The following is a 12,580-nucleotide window of genomic DNA, read 5'->3' as shown; positions in this document are numbered from 1 at the left end:
CAAAAAAATTTGTTTTAGATTTTTTGGGCTGTAGGATAGCCCAGTGGTGGAATGGAGTGTGTATTTAGCATGCATAAGGCCCTAGGTTCAATTTCCGCCCCCCCCCCCCCACAAAAAAAAAAGTGAATAAAAATGAATTGCTGGGCTGGGAATATGGCCTAGTGGCAAGAGTGCTTGCCTTGTATACACGAAGCCATGGGTTCTATTCCCCAACACCACATATACAGAAAATGGCCAGAAGTGGCGCTGTGGCTCAGGTGGCAGAGTGCTAGCCTTGAGCAAAAAGAAGCCAGGGACAGTGCTCAGGCCCTGAGTCCAAGTCCCAGGACTGGCGGGGGGTGGGGGGGGGGGGGAAGAATTGCTGTTTGTGGAAATATAAAAACTATTATTCTCTCTTTTTTTTCCCCCTAATAAGATAGTCATTTTAAGTGAACAAGATGTACTTTTTTTTTTTTTTTTTTTTTTTTTTTTTTTTTTTTTTTTGCCAGTCCTAGGGCTTGGGACTTAGGAGTGAGCACTGTCCCTGGCTGCTTCTTGCTCAAGGCTAGCACTCTACCACTTGAGCCACAGCGTCACTTCTGGCCATTTTCTATATATGTGGTGCTGGGGAATCAAACCCAGGGCTTCATGTATAACGAGGCAAGCACTCTTGCCACTAGGCCATATTCCCAGCCCAACAAGATGTACTTTTAAAATTTCATCCTTAGGGGGCTGGGGATCTGGCTCAGTGGAAGAACACCTGCGTGGCGAGTGCAAGGCCCCGAGTTCAGTCCCCAGATTTGGGGAAAAAAAATACAAAATTTCATCCTTAGACTTAGTTTTTATAATGTTGAATGTTTTGGGCTTAAAATTATAGTGAGGATTTTTAATAAAGTCTTTATTGTAAAATCTCAGAGTAGGAATTAAGATCTTTAAAAATTTTTTTTTTGTTTTAATACCTGTATTGTGTTTGAGTCTGTTTTGTGTGTGACATAACAGTTAAGTTGTTTTGTCTATTCAGGTTACTCTAACAATTGGAGAAATCTCTATAGAGCCAGTTGGTTCAAAGCCTTTAGATTTTAAAGAGATTTGAATTTTAGTTCGTTGTTTTTTTGTTTTTTTTTTTTGCCAGTCGTGGAGCTTGAACTCAGGGCCTGAGCACTGTCCCTGGCTTCTTTTGCTCAAGGCTAGCTCTCTACCACTTGAGCCACAGCACCACTTCTGGCCTTTTCTATATATGTGGTGCTGAGGAATTGAACCCAGAGCTTCATGTATACGAGGCAAGCGCTCTATCACTGACCCACAATCCCAACCCCTGAATTTTAGTTCTGTCATTTACTGCCCTTATGATTTGGAGGAAATTGTTACTTTCTGAGCAAGTAGCCATAATCTGCAAAATTGTAGATAATATGATTCAATATAAAGTGTTCCAGACAGTGCTCTCCAGGATATTTCCAGTGATGATGACTGTTCTCATTCCTTTAATCATGTAGATATTGAGAGAGTTTCCTTTTGATATAAAGGTTACACTAATCTGATACATCATATATGTCAGCTACTCAAGATGCAGTTGTACCCAAAGATACATTGGAAACATGAGTAAAATATTGTTATTCATATTGGTCTTTTGATCTTAACTACCTAAATAGCTTTGATGTTTAAAAATTAAAATCATCCATCAAAGAGTAACTCATTTACCATTGAAGTTAGGAAGTTTGATGGGGCTTGAGGGTTTGAACTCATTGCTTTGGACGTGGTCCCTGAGGGCTTTTTTGGATTTTGGTTTTTGCTCAGGGCTAGCAATCTACTGCTTGAGCCACAGCTCCACTTCTGTTCTTTTTGGTAGTTATTTGGAAAGCAGCATCTCATGCACTTTCCCACCTTTCTGGCTTCAAACCTAAGATCCTCAGATCTCACCTCCTGAGTAGCTAGTATTACAGGCATAAGCCACTGACAAGTGGCCCCTAAGTGTTAATAAGGAATAAAATTGTGTTGTTATTTTTGATTTCTGATAATCTATGATTTTGAGAAATCTGTTTCTTTCCACTTGTTTTCTTCCCTTTTTTTTTTTTTGTCCTAGAGTGGAACTTGAACTTGGTACTTGGCTGGCACTCTAACACCTGAGTCATGCCTCCGACCCCTGCTTATTTTCTTTTAAAGCAAGATTTGTTTTTGTGTTTGTTTGTCAGTCATGGGGCTTGAACTTGGGGCCTAGACACAGTCCCTGAGCTCTTTTGATCAAGCTAGTGCTCTACCACTTGAGCCACAGCTTCATTTCTAGCTTTTTTTGTGTGGATAATTGGAGGTAAGAGTTTCACAGACTGTCTTGCCCTGGCTGGCTTTGGACCACGATCCTCAGATGTCAGCCTCCTGAGTAACTAGGATTACAGGCATGAACACCAGCACCTCTAAGCAACACTTCTTTTTTTTTTTTTTTTTTTTTGCCAGTCCTGGGCCTTGGACTCAGGGCCTGAGCACTGTCCCTGGCTTCTTCCCACTCAAGGCTAGCATTCTGCCACCTGAGCCACAGAGCCCCTTCTGGCCGTTTTCCATATATGTGGTGCTGGGGAATCGAACCGAGAGCTTCATGTGTAGGAGGCAAGCACTCTTGGCCACTAGGCCATATTCCCAGCCCCTAAGCAACACTTCTTAAAGAAAGGATTTACGAAATGGTACATACAAAGATTATGGTTCTTTCTAAAGTGATAGTATTAATCCTCAATATTAAGAGAGGATCTCCAATCTTTCCTACCAGAAAAAGGGAAGTGATATTAAGAACCAGCTTTTATGCTTTCCAGCCAATGTAACATAACTCTTGTCTTACCTTATTTCTACCTTATACTTTAGCACAATGGATCGTGATAAAGTGGGAATCCCTACTGATGGTGATTCACATGCAATTACCTATCCTCCTGCAATTGTTGTTTATATAATCGATCCTTTTACATATGAAAATAAAGATGAGAGCACTAACTCTTCTAATGTATGGACTTTGGGGCTACTCCGATGCTTTCTGGAAATGGTCCAGACTCTTCCTCCTCATATCAAGAGTACTGTTTCTGCACAGGTAAGAATTTGATGTTTAGAAGTTGGAGCTACTATTTTTATGTGTTCAAATTGATTTTTCTAAAAGCCAACTTCTATTGATTTTACTTTAAGTGACAGTACAATAAAAATCTTGAGAGTTAATAAAAGATAATTTCAACTCATGTTATAATTTATGAGTCTAGAAAAATACAGCCTAGACCTGTATAACCTGGAGTTCTAATTCTGACAGACAGGTTGCAAGTAAAAGTAAAAGAAATTTAACCCTAGTAAGTTGAAGAACCTGATTTCTTCATTTTTTACTATTGTTATATAGAATTTTTAAATTTTTTTTTAGATAACTTAATTCAGAGGATATTGGTAAAAATTGACTTTAAAAATGAATTATGCACTAGATAAGAAAACTATATGAGAGTTCTTTAATCATTTAAGTTCGGTTTTGTTGAAATTTTGTGGTAGAGTTGCTAGCATTAACCCCATAGTTCCTTTATTTTCTATTGGAATTTAAACATTTGTAATATTTACCTGTACCTTTTAGATTGTTCCTTGTCAGTACCTGTTACAACCTGTGAAGCATGAAGATAGACAGATCTATACCCAGCATTTAAAATCTCTAGCTTTTTCGGTCTTTACCCAGTGTCGGAGACCACTTCCGACATCAACCAATGTGAAAACATTGACTGGCTTTGGTCCAGGTTTAGCCATGGAAACTGCTCTTAAAAGTCCTGATGTAAGTACATTTTCCATGACCAAGTTTGTGAATGAGTATACATTTAATGATTTTATGCAAAATTAAGTATAATTTTCTTTGTTTTATTGTGTAGTACTATAGTACCTTTTTATTTTACAGAGACCAGAGTGTATTCGGCTTTATACGCCCCCTTTTATTCTGGCTCCAGTAAAGGACAAACAGACCGAGCTAGGAGAAACATTTGGAGAAGCTGGACAAAAATACAATGTTCTTTTCGTAGGTTATTGTTTATCACATGATCAAAGGTGGATTCTTGCATCCTGCACAGATCTATATGGAGAACTTTTAGAAACCTGCATCATTAACATCGATGTTCCAAATAGGTATTGTTATTTCTAAAGTGAATGTCTATATGATCTCAATTTAAAATTTGTGTGTGCACAATCATGTGTATTGTGTCTCATATTTAATGAGTAGAAAAATGTTTGGAAGCTTATATATGTTAAGATTTGGGGTTAAAAGTATTGTGAATTTTCACTTAATCTTTGTAAAGCATGGTTATATAATTAAGATAAAGCATTAAGGGGCTGGGGATATGGCCTAGTGGCAAGAGTGCTTGCCTCCCATACATGAAGCCCTAGGTTCGATTCCCCAGCACCACGTATACAGAAAATGGCCAGAAGTGGCTCTGTGGCTCAAGTGGCAGAGTGCTGGCCTTGAGCAAAAAGAAGCCAGCGACAGTGCTCAGGCCCTGAGTCCAAGGCCCAGGACCAGCCAAAAAAAAAAAAAAAAAGATAAAGCATTAAGTAATGGTTTTAGATGAAAAATTTTGAAACATAGAACTAAAAAGATCTGATATTAAAAAATAATCTAAGGTGGGTGCTGGTAGTTCATGTCTATAATTCTACCTACTCAGGAGGCTGAGACCTGAGGGTTTGTAGTTCAAAGCCAGCCAGGGGAGGAAAGTCCATGGGACTATTTCTAGTTACCTATCAAAAAAAGCCAAAAGTGGAGTGTTAACCTTGAGCACAAAAGCCCAGGGATAGCACCCAGGCCCTGAGTTTACTCTCCAGAACATGCATAAAAATAAAAAATAACAAGAGGATGAGAGGTGTAATGAGAGACCTCGGTTCAAATCCCAACCCTTCTGCATACTGGTCGTGTGATTTGGGAAAGTTAAGCCAACTGAACTACAGCTTATTTATCTGTAGTATCTGCAAGATAGGTTAAATGAAGTATTAAATCTGAATTGATTGGGCAGGATACTTGAACTACAGTAAGTATTAATTAAATAATTAATATTGTTTAGCCACAGAGTGTTTTATGTTACATACTTGCCTGACAAAGGACATGAATGCAGAAAACATACAAAATTAATGTTTGGTTGAAAAACCAAGTGTTTTGTTGTTCATTCTTCAACTTAGAGATTCATTTACTACAGCTCATTGGTCAAATAGGGCCACTTTTGTTTTCTCAGTTATTGTCTATGTTCACTTTCATGATGCAGGATTGGAATTGTGATAGAATCTTTATAGTCTGCAAAGCTTAATGTATATTGTGTGAGTGTGTTTGTATGAATAGCTAGGATTAATCTCAGCCTTCATAGTAGCTAGAATGATTATTTGCTTCAAAACAAGTTTTCATAAATTTGAAATCTCTTAAAATGTCACCATGTAGGGCTGGGGATATGGCCTAGTAGCAAGAGCGCTTGCCTTCTGTACTTGAAGCCCTGGGTTCGATTCCCCAGCACCACATATACAGAAAATGGCCAGAAGTGGCGCTGTGACTCAAGTGGCAGAGTGCTAGCCTTGAGCAAAAGGAAGCCAGGGACAGTGCTCAGGCCCTGAGTCCAAGGCCCAGGACTGGCAAAAAAAAAATGTCACCATGTAAATTTTTGACTGTTTCTTTGTTTCATTTAATAGGGCTCGTCGGAAAAAAGGTTCTGCTAGAAGATTTGGTCTACAGAAACTTTGGGAGTGGTGTTTAGGACTTGTGCAAATGAGTTCATTACCATGGAGAGTTGTAATTGGTCGTCTGGGAAGGATAGGTCATGGAGAATTGAAAGGTAAAATTGTCATTTCATTTAATTTAATGCTTTGTTTTCCCACCATACTGAGGATGAAAACCAGGCCTTATACTAGGCCTTATATTAGGCAAATGCTGTACCTCTGAGCCACACTCCAGGCCTTATTTTTTAAATTCTTGCTATTTTTTTGTATCTTGAGTGAAATGTTAGAGGTTCTCAGTGAGTCTTAATTCTTTTTTTTTTTTTTTTTTTTTTTTTTTTTTTTTTTTTTTTTTTTGGCCAGTCCTGGGCCTTGGACTCAGGGCCTGAGCACTGTCCCTGGCTTCTTTCCGCTCAAGGCTAGCACTCTGCCACTTGAGCCACAGCGCCGCTTCTGGCCGTTTTCTGTATATGTGGTGCTGGGGAATCGAACCTAGGGCCTCGTGTATCCGAGGCAGGCACTCTTGCCACTAGGCTATATCCCCAGCCCCAGTGAGTCTTAATTCTTAAAAAAGAACTATGTAAGTGTAGTTAGTACCCACAATTCTTGTCTGTTGTTTTTATCCAACCTACTCACCCCAGCGCCATGCAACCTATTCTCTGGTATAAATATAGTTAATATTTTTTCTTCTTGTCTTCCATTCTTACCCTCTTTCTGTTTGTTACTCAAATCTTCCTGTGGTCAGAAAAATGCTACTCAACATGGTGCTCACTAAAGTTGGGGGTAAAGAATGGTGAATAGCATCAGCAGTAAGATTTTTGACTTGATGAAATGGTGAATAGTATCAGCAGTTAGATTTTTGACTTGATGATGACACTTGTTGGAAGAGTACACTGATTTTAAAACCATTGATTATTTTTCTTACATTTTATTCTTAGTTCTCTAGCAGAGTAACTGTGCTGTTACTTTGAATACTATTAATCTTTCCTACTGTTGATACCCACAGATTGGAGCTGTTTGCTGAGTCGTCGAAACTTGCAGTCTTTAAGTAAAAGGCTCAAAGACATGTGTAGAATGTGTGGTATATCTGCTGCAGACTCTCCCAGCATTCTCAGTGCTTGCTTGGTAGCAATGGAACCCCAAGGTTCTTTTGTTATTATGCCAGGTTAGCTATCATTAGTTTATATCAAATTTAATTTGTTATACAGCTTTTAAGTATTATAGAAAATGTACTCTTCATTTAAAAAATGTCTTTTGGTGTCTTGTTTTAGATTCTGTGTCAACTGGTTCTGTTTTTGGGAGAAGCACTACTCTAAATATGCAGACATCTCAGCTAAATACCCCACAAGATACATCTTGTACTCATATTCTTGTGTTTCCTACTTCTGCTTCTGTACAAGTAGCTTCAGCTACATATACCACTGAAAATTTGGATTTAGCTTTCAATCCCAACAATGGTAGGTAAAATTATTCCTAAAGGTTTTTTGTTTTGGTTCTGAGAACAGATCTTGCTATTTTCCAGGTAGTCATTGTGACATTGAACTCTTCCTGGGTTTAATCAGTCCTCTGGCCTCAACTGTCCAAACTACTACACCTAGCATAGCTCCTCATATGTTGCCACATCCTATTCTAGAAACGTGTTAGTGTTACTTTGTATTATTAAAACAGGAGTTTGCAATTATATATATATATATATATATAAATTACATTTATATATATATATATATAATTTTTTTTTTTTTTTTTGCCAGTCCTGGGCCTTGGACTCAGGGCCTGAGCACTGTCCCTGGCTTCTTTTTGGTCAAGGATAATCTCCCCATTTTAAGATCCTTGTTTGTTCACATACATAAAGTCCTTTGTGGTAACATTTATAAATTTCTGAGATTAGAGCTTAGAGCATGGAATTTTATTTATTTATTTATTTTTGCCAGTCCTGGGGTTTAAACTCAGGGCCTACGCACTGTCCCTGAGTTTCTTTTGCTTGGCCTTTTCTGTTTATGTGGTACTGAGGAATCAAACCCAGGGCTTCATGCATGTAACCCACATTCCCAGCCCCAAACCATGGGCCATTATTCAGATTAATAATGTGCTTGTTTATGTGGGTTTTTGTTTTTGTTTCGTTGTGTCCATCCTAAGCCTTGAACTCAGGGCCTGGGTGCTGTCCCTGTGCTTCTTTTGCTCAAAGCTAGTGCTCTACTACTTGGGGCCACAGCTCCACATCTATTTTTTGGTAGTTCATTGGAGATAAGAGTCAACCTTGGCTGACTTTGAGCTGCAGTCCTCAGGTCTCAGACTTCTAAGTAGCTAGGGTTATAGGCATGAGCTACCAATGCCTGGCTTCTGTGTTTTTTAATATCACTGTTAGTCTAATACTTGATACTTGCTATGCCGTAATTTGGTTATATTAACCCATTTTGGTTAAAATTCCTTTTTACTGTTTACATGAATAATTATGCACTATAGAAAACTGAGTAATTTCTTTCTCTTGTGTAGATGGAGCAGATGGAATGGGTATCTTTGATTTATTAGACACAGGAGATGATCTTGATCCTGATATTATTAATATCCTTCCTGCATCTCCAACTACATCTCCTGTACACTCTCCAGGATCTCATTACCCCCATGGAGGTGATGCTGGCAAGGTAATACTTTTAGAAAAGTTCAGTTTATCTCAATGTCATTCATTTCAGCAAGGGATTCACATATGAAACAGAACACTAGCTAATTTTCCCTAGTTAACTTTCCCTTAAAAATTAGCAAGAGATGGGGCTGGGGATATGGCCTAGTGGCAAGAGTGCTTGCCTTGTATACACGAGGCCCTGGGTTCGATTCCCCAGCACCACATATACAGAAAATGGCCAGAAGTGGCGCTGTGGCTCAAGTGGCAGAGTGCTACCCTTGAGCAAGAAGAAGCCAGGGACAGTGCTCAGGCCCTGAGTCCAAGCCCCAGGACTGGCAAAAAATAAATAAATAAAGTTTAAAATAAAAAAAAAATTAGCAAGAGATGATGTTAACTGTTCATTCACTTCTGCCCCATAGACAGCAACTTAGTTTTATTCGTTTGTTTTTGAAGACAGAGTCTCATTTGTATCCAAGATGAACTTGAAACTCTCATTCCTCTTAAATCTCTGCTTTCCCTAAATCAGATTTTCTAGATGACTTGTCATTAGCCATTTTGTTGTAGCTTCAAGTATAAGATCACAGTATCTTTGAGAATCAATATGTAGATATAAGAGCTGCCATTCCCAATCATTGTTTGAACAAGGAACATAATAGAAATAGTAATTTTCTCAAAATAACCCATAAAATACTAATTACCCACACATATTCAAGTTTATTTTTAGCCATTAGTAAAGCAAAGTGATATTGTGATATTTTTGAAATTAAAAGTAATTTGGGCTCCATTGAATAACATGTCTTTATTTCAGTGACATTAATTATAGTGGTTGATTATTACAGTATGCCTGTGTTTAAACTCTGTCTCTTGTAAAGTAGGAAAGAATCTTTGCCAATTTTACCTTTCATCCTCTCCCCCTCTCTCTTCCTTTCTTTCCCCACCTTCTTTCTTTTTTTTTTTTTTTTTTTTTTGTGCTGGTTACGAGGGCTTGAATGGCCTTACATTCTTGCTTGGCCTTTTCCCCTCAAGGCTGGTGTTCTACCACTTGAGTCACACCTCCACTTCCAGGTTTTTGTTGATTAATTGGAGATAAGTATCTCACAGATTTGTCTTCCCAGGCTGGCATTAATCCAATTAATTAATTATATACTTAATAAGTGTAAATCAGTCACTGAGTTTTTTCTCTGTCTGTGTGTGTATGTGCTCACACACACATTTGTGTGTGTGCTCATGTGTGCCAATCTTGAAGGTTGAACATAGAGCCTGGTACTATCCAAGGGCTTTTGTGTTCAGTGCTAGTCATAACTGTACATTCAGTATGTTTTGGTAGTTAATTAGAGATAAGAGTTGCCAGGACTTTTCTTACTGTTGCTGGCTTCAAACCATAATCCTTAGGGCTGGGGATATGGCCTAGTGGCAAGAGAGCTTGCCTTGTATACATGAGGCCCTGGGTTCAATTCCCCAGCACCACATATACAGAAAACGGCCAGAAGTGGCGCTGTGGCTCAAGTGGCAGGTGCTAGCCTTGAGCAAAAGGAAGCCAGGGACAGTGCTCAGGCCCTGAGTTCAAGGCCCAGGACTGGCAAAAAAACAAACAAACAAACCATAATCCTTAAATCTCAGCCTCCAGGGTAGCTAGGATTACAGGCATGTGCCACTGGGCCCTGCTCTTCCGTATTTTTTTTTTTTAGTTGATGTTATAAATAATAAGACTGATTGCTGTAAGCCATTTAGTATTTATATCTAGTGCCCAGGTATATTGAATAAACTAATATACTTTCACTTTTGTGTTTTTAAGGGTCAAGGTACAGATCGGCTACTTTCAACAGAATCTCATGATGAAGTAACTAATATTCTTCAGCAACCATTGGCCCTTGGATACTTTGTATCAACTGCCAAAGCGGGTCCATTACCTGACTGGTTCTGGTCAGCATGTCCTCAAGCACAATATCAGTGTCCCCTTTTTCTTAAGGTATTACCTTTTCTATGCCAATTTGTAATTCTGATTGAAACTTGAGTCCTAAGAAATAAAGAAGTGGCTTTTTAAAGTCTTACAGCTTGTCTGCATTCAGACTTCTTAAATGCATGTGACTGAGAACTCATTATGAAACGATTCTAATTTTTTAAATCATATTAAGTTTAGAATTCTTAAGTCAAATTTCTGCAACTATTAGTTTTTTCACTTACCATGTGGAACTTTAGAGTGAGAGAAATGTAATTCCTTTCTAACCCTTTTCTTCTTCTAGGTGAGTGTATTTTTAAAAAGCTCACCTGACTGAGTGGACTAAAACCTGGAACTTGCCAGGTGCTGGTGGCTCATGCCTGTAATCCTAGCTACTCAAGAGGCCGAGATATGCAAGGATCACAATTCAAAGCCAGCCTGGGCAAGAAAGTCTTTGAGACTCTTACCTCCACTAAGCTATCAAAAAAGCCAGAAGTGGACTTGTGGCTCAAGTGGTAGAGTGCTAGCCTGGAGCATAAAAGCTTAGGGACAGCACCTAGACCCTGAGTTCAAGCCTCAATACTAGCACAAAAACAAACAAACAACAACAACAAAACCCTGGAACTTTTAGTGATTTTTATGTTAGTATTTCACTTACATCATCTTATACTCCCATTATGCTTAAGACTAGAAGATTCAACAGCCTTTGTTATACTAAATGTTTTGTTTCATTTTTTTACCTACTCACCTAATCTGGCTTTGTATAAATTACTGTGTTAAAACTATTCAATGTTTTTTTTGTTTTGGTTTGTTTTTGCCAGTCCTGGGGCTTGGACTGAGGGCCGGAGCACTGTCCTTGGCTTCTTTTTGCTGTTACTTGAGCCACAGTGCTACTTCTGGCCTTTTCTACATATGTGGTGCTGAGGAATTGAACCCAGGGTTTCATATATATGAGGCAAGCACTCTTGCCACTAGGCCACATTCCCAGCCCCTATTCAGTGGTTTTTAAAAATGAAATTCTTATTTTATCAAAATCAGTCATTAGTAATGTAACTTAAATAACATTCAGATCTGACTTAACATACTGTAAACCTACCAGGAATGGGTTGTTTCCATTTATAAGTCACGTTCATTTAGTTGTTTACTTAGTTTTACTCAGCATAAAAGTGAGATATGCTTAGGTTTCTTGGATTGTATTTTGACAGTTAATGAACTATAATTTTTTTTAATATTTTTTAATCATGTTAACTAGTCAATCCTGATAACTTTGGCCTACATTCCATTGAGTCAGTGACATTTGAGATTAAGTAATGGACTTCTGTAGCATAGTCTACAAGTGTGATCTGTTTGGGGTTTGTTTTTTTTTGTTGTTGGTGGTGAAATTGGGAATCATAGCCATGCTAGGCAAGCACCCTACCACAGAACTTTAACTCTTAAATTAACTGTTATTGAGATAATATATTTAAAGAATGTATATTTCATATATAATAATAACATATTTAAGGTAATAGTTTATCCTGTCCCTTTCTTCCTCTGAGTAATGTGCAATAGTTTTTACAAATTTAATTTCCAGAACATCTTTCTAAAAGGTTTGCTACAATATAGTAGCCCTTGGAATGTCCAGGAAACAGTAGGTTCTTTGGTCCTTTGGGAAGTGCTGTACATGCCATCTGCCCCCTGTCATATCACAATGCATGTAAACACTAAAGCTTCTGAAAAGTGACATTGTTTACTTAACATTTCCCAAATTTATATTGTACACAAGTAAAGGATTGTGTAACACCTATTTGTAGTTCATGACCTTAGTGTTTCAGGGCACATTTTTTTTTAAAGGAAACACTACTTTGAGAAAAGTCCAAGGGACTATCCAGATTCTTTTCTACTCAATATTTATTTGCAGAGAGGATAGTGTAAAGTGAGCATTCACCCTCAGATACAGTGTAACAAGATTAGGACTTCTGGTTCTGAAATACCAGGTAAGGCATAACTTACCATAATTTTGCTCACCCTTTTTTTGTTTTTCATGCATCCCATTTTAGTTCTATACTATAGGCCATAAAACTACCTTCTATGTTTCTCTTTGCTCGAAAAATGCTGGGTTGTTTCATAGATGGTTAAAAATCATTTTATCAGAGGAATTAGAGCCTGGTATTACTTAACATTCATTTATTTTGTAGTGATTTGCCATGTGAGCGTTTTGTTTTTAATTCATAAATCAAGAGTTTATACACAGTTCAAACATAGATATTTTGGTTACATTTCCAAATATAACACACACACACACAGTTGTAAGCAGAGAATAAGTAATTATAAAAGTACCTCGTATAGTACATAGAAGAGTACCTTTTACAGTTTATAGA

General features: G+C 38.0%; 1 protein-coding gene across 2 annotated transcripts in view; it reads left to right on the top strand.

Moving 5' to 3' along the window:
• Med13 (mediator complex subunit 13) overlaps positions 1 to 12,580 on the top strand; it is a 100,970-nt gene that overhangs the window by 80,937 nt on the left and 7,453 nt on the right. For both annotated transcript variants that reach the window (XM_048366385.1, XM_048366384.1), the window contains exons 21-28: positions 2,827 to 3,046; positions 3,563 to 3,754; positions 3,875 to 4,098; positions 5,638 to 5,780; positions 6,668 to 6,826; positions 6,933 to 7,118; positions 8,155 to 8,303; positions 10,077 to 10,250. In XM_048366385.1, the coding sequence (XP_048222342.1) occupies positions 2,827 to 3,046; positions 3,563 to 3,754; positions 3,875 to 4,098; positions 5,638 to 5,780; positions 6,668 to 6,826; positions 6,933 to 7,118; positions 8,155 to 8,303; positions 10,077 to 10,250 (1,447 nt within the window). The remainder of the gene's footprint in view (positions 1 to 2,826; positions 3,047 to 3,562; positions 3,755 to 3,874; positions 4,099 to 5,637; positions 5,781 to 6,667; positions 6,827 to 6,932; positions 7,119 to 8,154; positions 8,304 to 10,076; positions 10,251 to 12,580) is intronic.

This window comes from Perognathus longimembris, chromosome 17 (genome assembly GCF_023159225.1).
Source record: "Perognathus longimembris pacificus isolate PPM17 chromosome 17, ASM2315922v1, whole genome shotgun sequence".
NCBI classification, from domain to species: Eukaryota; Metazoa; Chordata; class Mammalia; order Rodentia; family Heteromyidae; genus Perognathus; species Perognathus longimembris.
The sequence above is the reverse complement of the archived record's forward strand: the minus strand, read 5'-3'. Positions and strand labels throughout refer to the sequence as shown.